Genomic DNA, 19,983 nt, shown 5'->3' with positions numbered 1-19,983 from the left:
TGTTCATTATATATAAACAGGCTACTAATGTCCAAGTGTAGTCAGTTCTCAGAATTTTGTCTTTCTTTTTACTGAATGAACTTGGGAGTGGTTTGTCTTGAAAAAAAGTGCTCCACACTTTGAAGCTTCGTAGTATGTGACTTCATTCTGCGAACCAATTGAGAGTCCTTTAAATTTAAAAAAAACTTTTCATTTTCTGAATTTGACTTGTTACTCCATACGTTTTTGAATAAACACGGAAATACAACTCAGATTTCTACTGATTACCTCTAAACATCTTAAATGAAATCCAACATACCATGGGGTTGTATCGTTCAACCTAGTGCGTTTTGAGTTATTTGCTTTACATACAGCTATATGTATTTGAATTGGTGCAATATTATGGTAGGAGTATCCTTCGAATTGGGGCTAAATGTTAGGGCAAGAATAGAATTTTGAGATCAGAGGTTTCTTGATGTCCACTTTTTTAGTCAACATGATAGGGCACTGTAATTCTACGTATTCATTGTTTATTGCAACATATTGATATTTATGTAGAATACAAATTATTATTATTATTATTGTAGCGTGTAATTAAGAACTGTGCACTTACCCAGAATAATCTACAGTTGATATCTTTCAAGCTAACCAGAATCACTAGGTGGCACTTCTCGTGTCTGTGAATGTGTCCGTTCAGTTTAATTGTTCTACGTCCAAAAATAAAGATCTAGCTTAAATCAAGGTGTTTTGTAAAGATCTATTTTCATTAGAAGTTCCATGTTCTTCTTTGTCGTGGCAAACTTTGGCAGTTTATTCCTGACGACTCGGCTGTATACATCTTTTGGGACTAGTTTTTGTCAGGCAACTCTCAAGTAGTGTGGTTCAAAATCAATCATCTCATCGACTCGTCTACTTATACATAAGGAGTTGAGACTTACCTATATTCCATTTCGTCTGTCTAGTGTATCTACATTTTCTTTAAGGGATAGGGTACTACTGTCCATTTTTCTCTGTTGTGTTTGTTGTTCAGTGTTCTCCAATAATCGGTCATGATATGTCAGTAGCTTGGCAGAAGTGGTTCTGCACATGTTTAGATATTGGTGAAACAACTATTTCATGGTTTGAAACACCTCTGTGAAAGTTTCTTGGTTTTAGTCATCCAAAACTCAGCTTTACGTTTACAACAGATATCACTCATCGATTACATGTATATATAATGGGGAATTATCACCCCAAGGGATCAAAACGACACCATCTATTTCGGCTTTCTTAACCATTTTGTATGGTTATTTCCCACACTGTCGTTTACGGGATTCTATATAGAATTACTTATTGAGTTGAGGTAAATTGGAGTTTGTGTGATAGAACTCGATAAGGACCAAAGATTAGACAAACATGGAGTGGGTGTAGTAGTTCAGTAGTCACTTCTTTGGTTGTGGCACGGAATTCTGATCTTACGAAGAGAGCATCAATTGTTTTAGTATTGTAGATATCTAATGACATCAAACCAGGGTCAAACAGCGCTTCCAACGGATTACTTCCGATTACTTAATACCCAGCTATTGTTTCGTAGAATACGATCGTGTTATGTTGCATTTAGTAGGTTGGATATCACATTAATCTGTTAGTCTATTAAAATTGTTTTTTTTTCTTTTTTTTTTACATCTATTTATCTTGTTGGCATACCTAGGCTAACCCAAGCTATGGAGCTGGTGTTGGTGGGGTTCCTCATTCTCCCGATGGAAATGTCACCAATAAGGTAACTAAAAATGTAACCAATACAAAATCACATAATAAACAGTTAGTCATACATAGTCATCCAACTAACCAACAAACATCATCTTCAAATGATGATCATCTATCGTCATGTGGTAAGACTAATCCACAATCAATTAACAGTAGCCATACTATTACTACTACTCCTAGCAATAATAATAATGTTATTAATGGAGTTATAAATAATCCATCTAATCCTACAACAACAAATGAAACAATTGTCCAATTACAAGAAATGATTGCACATTTAAAAGCTGTTGTCAATGCAAAAGATCAACGAATACAAGAGCTTGAAAGGGATAAGGATAAACTGCGCTCTGTACTTCATCAACAGTTAACTAGTAGTTGGGTAAGTCTGTTAGTTCTCTTCGTCTTCTTCTGTCATTATTTTCAATGTCTCCGTCTATCGTCTGTCCAACAAATAAGCAAGCTAAAGTTATACAACTTGGGTCTTTTTTTAAAGCCAAATTTAAGGAATGTCTGTACATTATGTCCTTTAAAATATTCTATTTGTGGCAATACAATTGTTCTTATCACACTTTCCGTTGTCTAAAACATATCTGAATACTGTTAACAGTAGATTTCAGAGCGCGTGGTTCTTCCTAGTTGGGACTTATTACTTGTATGTACCTGCCAGTACCCCTCTTCCAGAGTTGATATTCAAATTCCGGAGTGAACATCAACTCTAGGATGCAGGCAAACTCAATTGACGAGTCCCAAATAGAACGAAGCACTCATCCTGAATTCCACTACTAACCACATCCCAACTCTTCTATAAAAAGAAATGTGTCTTAGTGGGTATACTGAGGTAATTCACACATGGTACACTGAAACTGAACAAAATATCAACATTGGGATTATCCATAATAATACAAATTTTAGCAAATTTCTGGAAGGAATTATTCTTGTTAACCGCCGTATTGTTTGTTTCATATTTCGTCGTCTTCATATTGTCCAAATGCATACTCTATCATATGACTAATTTGCATTTTTGGGAATAAGAAATAATTGTAAGCAATGAAGTCTTTGTGAATAGGTGGAGTAATTGTGAACAATTACTAGTGAATGCGCTGATATGTTATCATGACATGTAACAATGATCCATGAGTATCATACGAATTCCAGCCCATTAGCAGTGAATAAAAGAATGATTCAGAAAAGGGGGTGGCCTAAGTACAATACAATTGACGTATAACCTAACAACATTTATAGCCTCGGTTCATGTGGGTTTTTTTTAGAAAAAAAAACAGATAATGTCAGAAGAGGTTTTGTGGAGATTTTAGAAATTTCACTGACTGAAATCATGAGTCAATTGAAGCGGGGTGCGGGATCGTGGATGCGCACTGCTGAGGAGTCCTATACTAGGACGAAACGGCCGTCCATTGCTTCCAGGTTTTCCATGGTGGTCTCGCTTCAATTGGCTCATGATTTCAATCAGTAAAATTTCTAAAATCTCCACAAAACCCCTTCTGATAATAATCATCTGCTCACTAGTGACTGACTTCAAGAGATATTCCTGGAGTTCTAGTGAGAAGCAGTGACCAGTGGAGTTCAACCAGGTCTGTTGTGAGAAATCAACTCACTGAAGACAATGATGTACGGTGGCACAACTTCGTGGATTGGTTGAAGTTAGACATTAACACCGTTGGATGCTGGCCGGCTCAGTGGTCTACTTGGTTAAGCGCCTGGCACGAGACTGATAGTTCCTGAGTTCGAACCTCATGGGGTGCGGGATCGTGGATGCGCACTATTGAGAAGTCTTGCAATAGGACGAAACGGCTATCCAGTGCTTCCAGGTTTTCCATGGTGGTCTAATTTCATTTGACTCATGATTTAAATCAGTGAAACAGATAATGTATCATAATGAGGTAATAACGTTTGTTGTTTGTTTGTTTGATATTCATCATAATCATGAATAATTAATTAAAAGTCACAAGGTAATAAATTCAACTAGAACTAATTGACATTTAGATAGACTACTACACTTCTGTCCCAATCTCATAGCTCTTTATGTCGTAAATAATATGTAAATCAATACTACCTTTCTTTGTGTATCATGCATGAATGTACTGTATGCATTTCATCATGCCTCTTTTACATATGTGTTGTACATATACACACATACATCATTATACGCACTGTATTTTTACTACCTTTTTCAAATAGGGTTTCTAACTGTATATGACAGGAAAGTAGTACCTTTATTGCATTGACTTGTATATGTGTGTATGTGTATGTTTATGTGCATGTGTATGCGTTTATGTATCAGCAATCATGTACTTTAATAAATAGAGGAAAGAAATAAAATTGGATGACACATATTGCACAAAAATTTAAAAAAATGGATCCAACCAACTAAATAAATTTGGCAAAAATGAGTGTCCGTTTTTTTTTGTTTTTTAAGGTTTGGTCATAACATAATTGAAGAATACACAATAATGAGTCATCTTGCAATTTTTAATGATTAATACAACGATAGAAACAAGTATAGAGTAAAACCTAGAATCATAGTGATGATTGGGATATGATTAGGTATTTTGCTGTTAGATCTGTTTATTGTCCGTTTGTTACTCTTGTTACTCCTCGTGGAGGATCATAGGCTGCCCACCAGTACTCTCCATCCAACTCTGTCCTGGGTAATCCTTTCCTAAACATCAGTTTAATTGTAAACAAATGCTAATCAGTGACTAATAACTGTCGTCAGTCACGGCTCGGATAGCTCAATGGTAACGTCTCTGACTGTGAAGCTGGGTGACACGAGATCGAATCCGCCAGGGAGCACCAGTTCCCTCAAGATTACAGGTACACCTTGCTGACGAGTGCCAAGTAGCACGAAACCCGGGTCCAGGGTTTCCTGTTGACTACCTCCAACCACCATCTAATCTCAATAGGTTGTATATTTTAACAATAAGATTTTCTGTAAATAAAGTGTTTTAGATATACTTGGACATATGAATTTATTGAAGTCCTCAAAGAGTAGATTTGTTGAGTATTATTATTCACATTTTGTTAAATTGATTAGTTTGAATAAGTGCACGATATTGGATCTTCAACTCTGAAAGTCGATAGAGAGAAGTAAACCTCGGTCGATTGAATTCTAGAGGTTTATAAAAATGATTATCTAATATTATCGTTTAGATTGTTGAAATTGGGACTTAGTTTCGTCTACAAGACAGAAATTTGTTTGTGAAAACCACCTAATACTGCTTAAATGAAGATTTGGTACAGTAAATCTGAAATGACCAGTTAGTTTTTCGACTTAACGGTGGATACATTTAGTCCGCGCACTTTGTATTAGATTGCCCAATATATACGCATGTCTTCCAACGTCCGACTGTAACTCTATTCTTTTACTTCAGGGTCAATGTTAAAAACACCATCTTGTCATAGATATATTCTCAGAGGTGGCTCGTTTAAGATCCGACGCTTCAAAGAATCATCTACATTAGGGCACTTTCGTTGACTTGGACTATGTAGATGTACGTGAAGATACAATTAAAATACAGTCTCCTAAACGCTATCTAAGAATACTTCAGTTGCATTTCTTCCTTTCTGAATGGAAAATGTCGTTTGAAATCTGTTCTACGTCATGGATGGGGTGATCATAAGGGGGTGGGTTTTTCACTACCCTTGGTGGGCCGGTGTCTGAAGAAAATCTGACTTAAATTGAGAGAAAGCTCATCTGGTTTTTGCCAATTTGCATAAATGCTACCTTGACATGGTGGTCTAGTATGCATACAGTAGTGACCCATTTGAGCTATCTTGATTGGAACACTTATTTCTACAGATCTCATCATATCAGGCAGGTCGCTTGGAGAGTGATAACACTGAAAATACCAAACTCATGACCCGAAGACAAATTTGTACTGCCAGCCGTACTTAGTCGTGATTGTAGTAAAGTGTTTCCTCCAGACAACCAATATCAGCGACGCTGCCTTCTTACGACAAAAAGGAGAGGGTTAGAAAAGGTCAACCTTTAAAATAATACACCACACTTTGCCCCACGGATTTCCGTCATTAGCGGCAAGGGCTTGAAAATGAATAGCTGAATCAATTAAAAATACTAATAAAAAGACAGTGTATGACTGGTCTCCAATAGATGTCCCTGGGGAACTGAACTCACACTACCTGAGGCTCAAAATCATTTCTAACCCAGTCTACTTTTCAGGTTTTTTATTTATTTTATTTTAACAAATAGATATTGGTACAAGGAGGAACCAAATACATATGCGCCACACAAATCTCATTTAACATGTGTGTGAGGGTTGTGATACTGCCCGGGTTCCCAAACCGAAGCAGGTGGTTTTCTTAGGGGGCCACACCCGGAGACTTCGACTTGAAGGTCTGATCCATAAGGCAGTGGAACATCGTAAGGAGATGCAGTCCCATGGAAGCCGGTGACCAACAATTGGTTCATACACCATTTGTTCCCTCAGGATACTGGGCCTCATGTGCACTGTTGATTTGGGATTAGGGTTTTCCAACTCCCCTAGGTGGATCTTTCGTATCCACCAACCGGGTTAAAGGACCGGACATTGGCTTTCTATTCTGTCAAGTTCGTAAACAACAGTAATGCCACGAGAAGGCAGTGAATAGAACTTCCCAGGCAGATGCTATATATGCGTGGGCATGTGAGGAGATTTCGAGAGGTAGGGCTGACTCTCCCCACTCTCTGCCATACCAGGGCATTTGGGGGCACTTTTCAGGTACCTTAGTCAAGAGTATTTCACCCGCTAAATGAAGGGGAAAATGTTTGGAAATACCATATAGATCATCTATTTTTCAAATGTACAAAAAGTTTCAATTGACATTTCTGGTATATACTTGTTTGAACTGAATGATAATGAATGTTAAATGTGCATATATTTGCGTCCTGTTGTAAAAGATTTACAAATTATTGCAATACTAAATACTGGAAAACGTTAAACAAAAGTACTACATTTGTTGACATTTTACTCCTTGTATATCTCGTTTAAAAAATACCTGGAACATGTATTGAATTTTACACATTTTACCCCCTCCAAGAAATTGTTGTAACAGCTAAACTGGTAGAAAATTTTCATGACTAAATGAATGGTAGGTACTAACAACTGAAAGAATAGTTACCAAATATAATTTCTGCATGGATGGTGTACAGAGATTTGTTATGATAGTACACAATTAGTATTGGGAATTCCATGTTGTAATAAAGTTTACAATATTGAGTAGAATTATGATTGTTATTGTTCCAAGTCCCAAGATTCGTAAAAACCATGTATGGTGTTCTCTGGTTTTGTACAGTTTATCGGCGAAGAATTATATCTTTCATAAGCCATTTAAATAAATAGTCGAATGTTTTCCCCATAGAATATAACGTTTTATTTATAAGCAAAGATGGACGGTGGCTAGCAGTGGAATCCAAGACACGCGTTTCGTCTTGTTTGGGACTCATCAGCTGGGTATACCTGTATCCCATAGTTGATATTTACTCCTGGACTCGAACTCAGTACCGTTCGCTCCAAACGCCATCACGTTATCCACTTAGCTGCTGAATCCTGATAATCAGATACAAACAAACAATACAAAATGAATTTATCATTTTATTTGGTTTCTGTGTATACATTCGGTGTAAAAATTAAAAAAACATTAAACACTTTTAGGATACAAAAAAAAGAACTTGGTTGATTTTAAGTAATTCCATGCCTATATAATGTTATAACTTGTGGCCAGTGTGTTTTGTTAATGTATAACGTAATGATACCGCCAATTAGAGGGCAGTGAATTATCGACCGGACCAAGGACGAGTAAAACATGTGCGAGCAGTCTACAGTCTTTATTGGTCCTGCCTCCCACCTAGACCAGAACACCAATCCCAGCCTCTGTGATTTGAATCATGTATTTCAAGCATACTGGGTTTATATACCAACCAAACAGACCACATCGTACCATGAAATAGGAAACAACATTTGTACAAGATTTAGGCAAAAGTGGCTGTGAGTGTGAGAGGTAGTAATTGATAGACCAGACATAACTCAAGAATGGTAAGTCGTATAATAATAGTTTATAGGTCAAAATAGAGCTCATAATAAGAGGGACACGAATATGTATAGTTTAGTTATTTAACAATTATACAATAAAAATATACGTCTAGTATTGGTCCATAAATGCATCCCAAAAGTTACCATTCATTATGCTTATCGGGGCATAACATATAAACACATAGATCCTATGTTTTACAATACACTGTGATCATAGGATTATTTTATTGACTTATTATTGACTTTATTATTTTCTAATATATGTATATATTCAATGTTATTTGTTCTTCAGTTGTTTCGAGTTTCTTATTTGTTTTCATAACTCATGATTCTACACTTCTGTTTATAAAGAATGAAAAAAATTACTTAATAGTTGAATTCACGAATCAATCTAAGCTAGATCACCATTGGAAACCTGGATGCACTGGATGGCTGTTTCGTCCTAGTGTGGGACTCCTCAGAAGTGCGCATCCACAGTCTTGTACGTGAGACTGAAACCCGGGCTGTTTAGTGCTTCCAGGTTTTCAATGGTAGTTTAGCTTAGATTGACTTATCAATTCAACTGTAAAAATATTACAATCTCCACAAATAGTGGTTTCATGAAAATTACTTGGAATGTCGCCCACTTTTACAATAAACTTCGACATGAAAAAGAGTGATGAAGTGGGCTCTATAAAATTAATTAAAATAGCTTATTTTTAACTGTACATATTAAAGTTTAGCTAAGCAAAACTAATTTTTTGATTACTTAATAATAGTGAACCAATAATTTCTAGTCGTTAATCAATTACTATCAATCAGAATAAAGATGTTGATCGATTTTTACTCCCGTTTTAGATGGTCATGTACGGGTAGTGTTCGAATATTATTTTACCAAGTTCACACTTTTTTAATCTATATGACGTGCTCCACTGGAGCAAGTAAACTGAAAAATGGACATTGAAGTGATCCAAAGATATTTTATCCAGCAGGACCTTGAGTTGTTTTCTTCATTAAGAAATTCATTCGGTGACGTATCAAAGATGAAATACGTGTGTTTTACGGTCGTAAAGAAATAATATACAGTTAGTAATAAACTGTTTAGAATAAAGCTATGACTTAGTGACTAAGGCATTTAACTTTCAACCTGTCAGTTTGAGGTTCGAACTCCGTGGCCACTGGCTTCAATTTCAGCAACCGAGTATCATCATTAGCTCTCACATTTATAGTGTGTGGCTCATAACCTCAAGTACCCGGTGAATGAATTAATTAGAAGTAAGAGCTGTTTATGATAAATCCGTTTTACTGGTATATCGATTTTTAGCATCTAACTAAAATAATGATTATCTTATACGGGTTAAATCATGTTTATGATTAATTACTTATTTGAATACATGAGCATTGGTATAAGAAGGCACCAAATAAATATGCGCCACACAATAACAATGAGGCCAGTAATAGTTATCATTGATCTGTGTGAGGGCTGAAGCACTGCCAGGGTGTTCAAACCGAAGCAGATGGTTTTACTGAGGGGCCACACCACAAGCCTTTGACCTGAAGGTCTAATCCATAAAGCAATGAAATAATGTTAGGAGATGCAGTTCCATGGTAGTCAGTAATCAATAAGTTCGTGCACCATTGGTTTGCAATGGAGGTTTTCCAACTTCCCTAGGTGGATCCTCCATATTCACCAACCAAGTTAAGACAAAGAACATTCGCTTTTCTCCCTCTCAATTTTGTAAACAACACTTCTGACGAGAGAAGGCAGTGAGTACAACTTCCCTGTCAGTGGCTGTATATACGTGACCATGTGAGAGCATTTCTAGAGGAAGAGCGAACTCGTTAAATAATTCAAATGATATAATTATTTTCATAGCCTAAATCACGAACTGATTTTAGCTAGACTATCATTAAAAACCAGGAATCAATAGACAGCTGTTCCATTCTAGTATGGGACTCCTCACCAATGTACATCCATAACCCGGTTATAAAGAATCAAACTTAAGAATTTCGGTTTCTCATACGAACACCTAACCTCTAGGCCAGTGACCTGGGATTTAATAGTGGAAGACTATCTTCCATTTACTGGAGTGGATAACTGTCTCACCCCCCCCCTATAATTCGTGCTTTAGACGATGAAAATTCTACAATCTGCACAAAACTTTACTCTGATGCAATTCTACATTTATAAATTGAAAGATGAAGTTCATCACATGTCTTCTCTCTCTTTGGTATCGTTATTTTGAAGTTATACCTTCACTTGGTATTGTTTGCTTGAATATTCCCATTGAGGTTTAAAACTGCAATTGATCAGTCTGTTACTGGCATACGTGCATACCGTGCGGATTGCCTTGGTATTGCCTTAATTCACAAGCTTTATAAACAAAGATGGATAGTGGCTAGCAGTGGAATCCAGTTTAACACATGTTTCGTCCTGAGATGGAGTTACATCCAGCTGACGAGTTCCAAATAGGACGAAACACGCGTCCTGGATCCTACTGTTAGCCAATATCCATCTTTGCTTTTGAAGTAATACCGTTCAACGCATCTAGCGAGTATTAATGATAAATAGAAATATGTCATATAAAAATATCAACATTCATTTATAATTATTTGGTTAATTAATTATAACATTCTAGTACAGTAATACACCTAATAGATTGGCCCACACAATTAACATAAAAATAGTTTAGATTAAAAAAAATGAACAGTTAAAGATTGTGTATCATCAATATAACCAAAATAAATTCATCTTTTATAAAGAATGTGGAATCATTACTAACTTCTACTCTTAGCCATATCTTATAATAACTTAAGTCAAATATAATTGTAGAATATTAAGGCAACACAAACTACGTTTATAGCCCTGGTACGTTAGAGAGTGGGGAGAGTCCTCTTTCCCTCTCGAAATGCTCTCACACGGCCACGCGTATATAGCCTCTGCCACGGAAGTCCTACTCGCTACCTTCTCGTGGCGGGGGTGCTTTTTACGAAAATGAGAGGACGAAAAGCGAATGTCCGGCGCTTTAACCGGTTTCCAAACTAATGGTGCACATTAGCTCCAGTATCCTGAGGGAACAAATGGTGTATGAACCAATTGTTGGTCACCGGCTTCCATGGGACTGCATCTCCTTACGATGTTCCACTGCCTTATGGATCAGACCTTCAAGTCGAAGTCTCCGGGTGTGGCCCCCTAAGAAAACCACCTGCTTCGGTTTGGGAACCCGGGCAGTATCACAACCCTCACACAAATCGAATGATTTATGTGACGCGTATCTATTTGGTTCCTCCTTGTACCAATATCTATGTGTTAAAATAAATAAATAAATCTCATAATGTGAATGATGTGCAAATGTATAAGTGTAGAGGTAACTACTGTCTAATAAATTGCAATATCTAGCATTTTCTCGTTTATTTGATGCTATGTACATATCTTTTATGAACACATCCTTGTAACTCATCACAAATTACCAAATGTAAAAGACAATTAAATTAAAGTTTTTAGTATTCGACTAAATCTTCAATGAAAATTATATTCTTACATGTATCATTCATTCAATAAATGGATAGAGAAATGATCTCGAAGGATTTTCAAACATTTCTTGACCAATCACAAAGCATACTTTGTTAATGGATAATTTATAGAGAAGAATATATTATTATTATTACAGGAATTTTATATATTTAATAAATCGATTAAAAGTTTTCTAACAGGTTAATCAGCTTGGAGATTAAATAAAATCAACTACATAGAAATATGTCCTGACGGATATTTTTATTGATCATCATAAGTGATATTTGGATTTTGTGTAATACTGTAAAAGTCACATTCTTGATTTTGGTTTGTTCATCCCTATACTGTACATTAACCTCAACATAGATGTAGTTAGTTTCTTTTCTAGAATAGTTGATAGATTGGCAAACTTGAATTAGTTTTGATATATTCAAAGCGTTTATAACTTCTGCCATGATTAGTGTCTTTTTTTTTTGTTGTTGGATGGAACTAATTAAAGAATTGTCGAATAGTTTCCTCCATAGCTTTTGATTCAAAAATCATGTCCCCACTAGGATTAGCTTCAAAATAAGATTCCCAGATTTTTAGTATGAAGCTGTGGCCAGTGCAGTTGAATCGTGTTGGCTATGAGGAAGGTAAACAATTAATAAACCGTACAAACTGTCACATTCTTAAACATTTAATTAGGAGTATAGGGGTTGTGAAGATTATGAAGTTTTTGATTGAGATCGTGAACCGATTGATGTTAGACCAACGTTGGAAACCTGGAAGCACTGGACGACCGCTTCGTCCCATTTTGGGACTCCTCAGCAGTATGTATCCGCGATCTTGCTCGCGATATTCCAACGCAGGGCCGTCCAGTGCTTCCAGGTTTTCAATGGTGGTTTAACATCAATCGGCTCATGATCTCAATCAAAAACTTAGTAATCTCCACAACCCCTATACTGATAATTAACATCTGCTCACCAATGACTAGCTTCGTGAGGGAATTCTCGGAGTTCTAGTGAGAAGCCGTGACCAATGGAGCTAATCCGTGTCGGGTAGAGACAGGTTTCTACCTCAGTACAATGGAAGATGGTTGCTCAATTAATTAGGACTTCAAGAAGGATAGTTGAGTGAAGTAAGCAAAATACAAGGTTGTAAAACATAAAAATTTGTAGATATCATTATGTACATGACTAAGATGTGTTATAGATTAGAATCAACATACATGAATCATGAAAGATGATATGGCAAGACAGGGCTTACAATTAAGGCTGTGTAAGAATATCATAAAATAAATATTTAGAAACAGTCATCAAAAGTATATCAGTGAATTCATCAAAGAGAAAAGCTATTGAATTTCTCATAGAAACCTCTTAAAGTTTATGTACAATAGATAGGGTATGACTAGCAGTGGAATCCGAGATGTGCGTTTTGTCCTATTTAAGACCCATCAGCTGAATGTATCTACATTCCGGAATTGGTGTTTTGATCTTCACTTCCCGATCCGAACTCAGTAAATATCTCTCCAAACGCTCAACGCATTATCCACTTGGCTACTGAGTCTAAACAGTCATTCACTTATGCTAGCGAGTCCTTTACCCAGGATTCTACTGCTAGCCACAACCCACCTCAAGATTTTTGACAAATCGATTATATTGAGTCATTTCTCACAAGGTGCACATTTGCCAACTAAGACTGATCAAAATTCAGTCGCCCCTAAATCCCCTGTTACGACTGAGGGTGGGGAGAGTCAGCTCTACCTCTCGAAATCCTCTCACATGGTCACGGGTATACAGCCATTGACAGGGAAGTTCTACTCATTGCCTTCTCTCACCATAAATGTTGTTTACGAGATTAACAGGACGAAAAGCGAATGCCTGATGCTTTAACCGGGTTGGTGAATATGGAGGATCCACCTAGGAAAGTTGGGAAACCCTGATTCCAAACCAATGGTTCACATGGGCTCCAGTATCCTGAATTAACAAATGGCGTATGATTACCGACTACCATGGGACTACATCTTCTTACGTTGATAAACTGCTTTGTGGATCGAACCTTTAGATCAAAGGCTCGTGGTGTGGCTCCTTAAGAAAACCACCTGCTTCGGTCTGGGCACCCGGATAGTATCACAGCCCATTCATAGATCAAGTGACTTTTGTGGTGCATATGTATTTGGTGCCTTTTTGTATCAATATGTATGTGTCCAATTAAATAATAATAATAGTAATAATAGTAAATTAAAACGAGATATTTCAAAAAGCCCTACAAATTAAATTTATCACCATAGCGTTGTAGAGGAGTCCCATACTAGGAGTTAATGACCGTCCAAGTTTTCAACGATAGTCTAACAATGATCAGTTCGTGATCTCAACAAAAATTAAATTTAGTTACTTATTACTATTATTTACATTGTTCAAATTAATTAACTAACTCACTAAACACTAGTGTTTGTGTTCAATTATACATATTGCCTTAATTATTTATTTCACCAATCTTTCCCTTCATACATACAACATTATAACGTACACAATAAAGGCTTAATAAACAAATCAGTTCTCTACCCATATGTCTATCTATACTTTCATATTTTTTATTTGTTTAACATAAAAAATTGTCACGTTCGATTGTAATTACAGTAGGCTTATTTTTTAAATGGGTATATTTTATTTAAGTTTTCTTGTATTTGCTACTATGGAACATAAATAATATTTGAAGAGTTAATCAATTCATTCAACAACAACAACAACAACAACAACAACAAAATTATTATTACCCACTCAAGAAATAATGAATTAGTCAATTACCGAATACATTTTATGTCTTAAAGATATTGGTTAATTTCAATGGTTGAGATCATGAGTCAATTGAAACTAGACTACCACGGAAAATCTGAAAGCACTGGATAGCCGTTTCATCCTACTGTGGGACTCCTCCTTGGCAGTGCACATCCACGGTCTCGCCTTGTGAGATTCGAACACAGGACCTATCAGTTTCGCACGCGACCGCTTTACCACTAGACCACTGAACCAGTCGGCATCCAACGGTGTTAATGTCTAACTTCAACCAATCCACGAAATTGAGCCACACATCCACCAATATCTTCAGTGAGTTACTATCTCACAACAGACCTGGTTGAACTCCACTGATCACTACTTCTCACTAGAACTTCAGGAAATAACTCTTGGAGACAGTCACCAGTGAGCATGTGATCATTAATATGAGAAGGGTGGTTTTGTGGATATTATATTAGTTTTAGGGGTCGAAATCATGGTTAACGGTTTAATTATTCGTGTCTAAAACGATTCTTTGTATTTTTCAATCTAATGTTTAGATTTCCATTGATATTCCTATTGTTTCCTTAACTATCTCTCGTTATATTGATATGATATGCAGATAACTTATGTTATTTCTATTTATGTAAACACATAAACATTAGTACAAGGAGGCACCAGATAGATAAATCATTCGATTTGTATGAGGGCTTGGATACTGCCCAGGTGCCCAAACCGAAGCAGGAGGTTTTCTTAGGAGGCCACACCGGGAGCCTTCGACCTGAAGATCTGATCCACAAGGCAGTGGAGGAACGTAAGGACATTCAGTCCCATGATAGCCGGTGACCAATAATTGGTTCATATGCCATTTGTTCCTTCAGGATCCTGGGGCCCATATGGACTATTGGTTTGGAATGAGGTTCTCCAACTCCCCTAGGTAGATGCTCCATATCCACCAACCGGGTTAAAGGACCGGACATTGGCTTTCTGTTCTGTCGATTTCGTAAACAACAGTAATACCACGAGAAGGCAGTGAATAGGACTTCCCAGGCAGATGCTATATATGCGTGGGCATGTGAGGGGATTTCGAGAGGTAGGGCTGACTCTATCCACTCTCTGCCGTACCAGGGCATTTGGGGACAGATTACTTGGACCTATGGAAATTTGTTCAATGTCTTTGTTGACTATAACTGTATAAGACTCAGCAGAGGACACTAAAGAATAAACTAACTACCATAGATTTTTAAATTTTCAAGTCTATATAGTTTCGCGGTGGAAATAAACAAATTTTCTTGTCTAGTTATTTAGGTCCATGAGATTGAACTGCAATACAGGATAGCAGTTGTATTGATCTAGTCTGAGTACTGATTAGCTCGTCTAGTTTGTCTTTCTAGTACCAATGGCACGATTAATGTGAGATAACAGCCGAGAATAACATTAAACGACCATTAGTCCAGAATTCAGTTTCCCACTCTCACTCGCCTTATAGCGAGAATAGAGAATAATTCAACAACCAAACAACCTCTAAGTATACAGTTCAAATTTTTGAATCACTCATACCATAAAATGGGGTAAAATTCCAACCACATATTAACATAATTAAGAAATTACAATGTGGGTAAAGCCACGCCGTAAGAAGAAGAGGACTAAGTGATGGGTGCTTAGTAAATTAACAGTAACAAAATCTTACAAATAGGGGAATACAAAAAATGCAGAAGTATTTAATAATTGTACAATAAAAATATAAACAATAACCTCAGACAGGATTGTCCCAAAACTTCATATTTGCTTGATATTTATCTTGACATATCACCATAGTTAATTATTTCCCGTCGTGGATTTGAATAAAATCCCTTCCTCCTCAGAGGATAAGGTCAGTTGAGGCAATCTCTTATCTTATGCTCTCTTCAGTCATTATCCTATTCGGAAATTCATTCATTATCTTTCCCTATCCAAATGATAATCTAGTATTCGTCCGATTTTGATGAAAAACTCTCCATCGGTGTATATTGCTGATGTAGATATTGACTAAATTTTGTTTCACTTATCATAGATGTTTACTCGACGTTTCATACCTGTAGGAGCGGTCAAAGAAAACCAACAATTGAATTGACAGTAAAAATGGTATTTCTAATTGTCTTACTAACAATACCTTATTTTTTTAGATATGTTTTTCGTTAATTGCCTTGCGTTTTGAACTGTTGTATCCGTTTCTGTTTTGTTGTAACCACTTCTCACCAGTAATCATGTGTTTCTGTTTACTCGAAGAGTTAGATTTTTATTTTATTGAAATTATAAACTAATCTAGGTTGTGCAACTATTGAAAACCTGAGATCGCTAGATGGTTGCTTCGTCATAGTATGAGACTCCTCAGCACTGCACCTCCAACCCCTGGGATTCGAACCTAGGGCCTCCGATTTCGCACTGTTGAGGAGTCACACACTAAGAAGAGACGACTATTTAATTTTTCCAAGTTTTCAAATAAGCTTTGAAAATTGATCGATTAATGTATTTGCTTGTAGCTAATTTTGTATGATATGGCTCATGGTTTCTTACTGATTGATCGTTCAGTAATCAAATATCATTTTTATCTAGTCTAGGATGATGATCGAATTCTACCTCGATCAGTAGTTGAAGCATTTCGGTGCTTTGGCTCAGAATCGATTACTAGGGCACTGATGAATTCACTCCCTGATCTTGAATTCCAGTATTCCTTCATACAGTCTTTTCCACTCTGTCTTTCTGAACTATGTTCTCAGTGTTCTATCTTCCTCATTATCATTGACACTACATTACCTCAATCTTTTTATCTTCGTGTGTTGTTATGTCCTCATCGTGGTAATCATGTAAGGCAGCTCGGACCAATGTACATGTATACCGGACTCTACGTTTATAATAACTGATTGAACAAATTAAAGTAATGACTCTTTAATTTAAGCGTGTTACTGTAAATTTTGTGTACTATGTTTTCATTGAAGTTTATGTTTGTAAGCACTCGACAGATAACCTTGTTTCACCTAGATTTTGGGCTACTTGGTACTTATCAAGAAGGTGTAGTTGCACTTTTGAAGGTGATGATACGCCATGTGAGATTTGAACTTGCACTAATTAGTATTCCAGCCAGTAACCGCTGCTGACTAACCCTAGTCCGAATTTTACGGATATAATTCTTTTCTTTCAGGATCGTAGATATGTCCTGTTTACGAGTATCATGTCTTCAACTCAAAGCATATTTTTATTGTGAATACATCTTTGTTACTTGTTCTGTATATATAGGACGATTCAACATTATCTTCACCTGTTGAAGGCCTTAAAGTGATTCACGAGGATCTCCCATCTATCAATGAAACAAATGTTAATAATAATATCAATGACGATAAACGAAATGATGATGAATCCCATAGTCCTTCATCATCATCATCTACGCCAGCTGGGTCTCCGCCAGTTACTGATGTCACTACCCCTCCTCCCGCAGCAGCTTTGTTACTTCGTAAACGTTTAGGTGTCTCTGGTGAATCAATGAAATGTGCACAGGAATTAGTTTACCATGATAAAGATGCCAAGTAAGTTCATAAAAGCAATCTTGGATTGTATTAATTTTTTTTACTTGTTATAAATAATATTGCCTATACTAGAACAAAGTATGAAGTGTTGTTTCTGTCACTACGAATTATAATGATGATAACTTTGATTCTTTACTGGTAACCTGTATGTAGTAAGTAATTTCCAACAAACGTAATTCTAAACTAATCCACAAACTGTCGAACACAGAGTCTTAATTTAGCCAAAGTCAGAACAAGTAAGCAATTTAATGTGGTCTAAGTCGACACAGTGAGAAGGCGATGGAGAGGGATCAGTTCCAGCTGTAGTTGAAATTTAGATTTAGGGATTACAGTTTTTTAAAAAAACATTCGTGGAGTGCGGAATTATGAGTGAAATTACGTCGCTGTAAATGGTATTGTTCCATGTTGATCGATATCTCCAATTTCATCTAAAGCCATTCAAATAACTCACTTGCATTTATCACTAGAGATGGACCATGCAAACATCCTAATATCATGAATTGTATGTTTAAAGTGAGAAATTAAACGTGGATAATTAAAATTGTCAAACATTCATAGTTTTCTACACTGTGGAGATGATTTTCCCCTTTACATTATTAACGTCAAGTGGGGAACGATTGACAATTATGGAAAGAAATTTTACAGTTGTTCCGTTGTAATTTCAGTTTGGCTAGTAGTTTGTGCATTAATAATATCATCAAGGATGAAACAGAATTTTCAGGTATCATAGCAAATAATTAACTTTCCGGTTGCAAAGTTGGAATCCAATCATGTAAATATCTCATTTCAGTCAACTTGTGGTAACAACGCGACCATCATTATTTATATTTGTCTGACGTGTCAGGCATTGTTGAACTCTACTAATCAAAGCTTCTAACTGGACTTCCAGCTTTTCATTAGTTGTATTAGTAAAGTCATTCTTTGATGTATATGAAATGAATCTAACATTCAACTGTATCAGGTATGATAAAGATATCCTCCGAAAGCAATGGAAAATAGTCGCGCAATATCGTGGACTGATTGAAGTTAGACTTGTATACCATTGAATTTTGGCTCATTGGTCTCGAGGCTAAGTGTGTGCTTGTGAGACCGAAGGTTCAGGATTCGATTTCCTGTGACATAGTTGTGAATTGGTATTGTTGACGAAACAGTAATCTAGTGATTCTATGTTTTCTCAGTAGTTGTCCAACTCAGATCACTTCATGATTTCAATGAAAATCAACAATGTCCACTACCACTCCATATTGACAATAATTATTATTTTATCCCTTAATGTTTCATGTTGTTAACATATGACGAGTAAGAGAAGTTCATTGTCATCATTGTTCTTAGCTGTGAACTCTGGCTACTTATATCTCATCATTGAATTGTGTTATATTTGACACCATTTATTAAATGTCATAATAGAAGTCTATCTATAATAGTAGTAACAATAATAACGTTTGAAAATTTTAATTATTCATCTATGTACAACTTAATTACGTAGTATATTAATATCTCGGTTTGTCGGTACTACGTAAATGTTCATATTTCATTTACCCATATTCCTTGTCGTGATGTACTGATTATCTTTCGCATTTGTTCAATACTTATGTATGTATATATACGTATTAGGTTTATACAAATATCAATTAATATAGGAATATTCACATACAAATATAGACCATTGATGTTAAATGACTGTAGTTAATGTCCTACTACTACCATTATTACTACTAATAGTAGTATTAGTAGTAAGTTAATGTGGGCAGGTATCATCATCATTATCAATATGTGGATATAAACATATGTTTGTCTGTTCATCTACTTATCGTCCATTTACCTGTCTGTATATGTGTAATTCAACTGGGATAATTTTAATGGGAAAGCTGTATTCACCATGATGGCAATATGAGTATAATTATTAGACGAGTATACTTTATACAAAGGGTAGTCAAATGTAATACATATGCATATATAGATATATTATCTTAATTCATGTTTTTTTCTTAACATGTCAAGTACTTCATTAGTTAATAGATAGAATAGCAAATGTTTAATTGATCTTGTCCGTTTTGTTCTGTCTCATTTTTATTAAGAGATCTTTTTTCGTATTATTCAGAATGTAAGATTTAATTGTTACACTTTCATGCATATAGGATAACATTGTATATTCTCCTATTTTTTAAAACAATACTCATTGATTTTTCCCTTTCAATCTACTCGGGATTGGACCACATTGTGTATATATTTATGTGTGTTTGAGGGCTAGTTATACTATTTGACCACTTGAACTGAAGTAACCGAGGTCGGGGTTCGTCCTTATGACGTAATTAGTTCGAAGCTAGATGCTAAATCATCGTTCTACTACCATGAAGATGAAATCTATGATGTATCCGATTGAGAAATTGTTGACTGGA

The 19,983-nt window shown here is 36.0% G+C and overlaps 1 protein-coding gene across 2 annotated transcripts in view; it reads left to right on the top strand.

The window, feature by feature from the left end:
- The window catches only part of PKG21D_1 (cGMP-dependent protein kinase, isozyme 1), a 128,240-nt gene that overhangs the window by 24,322 nt on the left and 83,935 nt on the right, over window positions 1-19,983 (top strand). The window contains exons 3-4 of one of the 2 annotated variants that reach the window (XM_051217099.1): window positions 1,670-2,104; window positions 17,298-17,584. In XM_051217099.1, the coding sequence (XP_051065734.1) occupies window positions 1,670-2,104; window positions 17,298-17,584 (722 nt within the window). Of the gene's footprint in view, window positions 1-1,669; window positions 2,105-10,875 lie in introns of those variants that run through there. The other variant, XM_051217098.1, reaches the window with a different exon arrangement.

Source organism: Schistosoma haematobium, chromosome 6 (assembly GCF_000699445.3).
Source record: "Schistosoma haematobium chromosome 6, whole genome shotgun sequence".
Lineage (NCBI taxonomy): Eukaryota > Metazoa > Platyhelminthes > Trematoda > Strigeidida > Schistosomatidae > Schistosoma > Schistosoma haematobium.
Note: the sequence above shows the minus strand (reverse complement) of the source record. Positions and strands in the feature narration are given on the sequence as shown.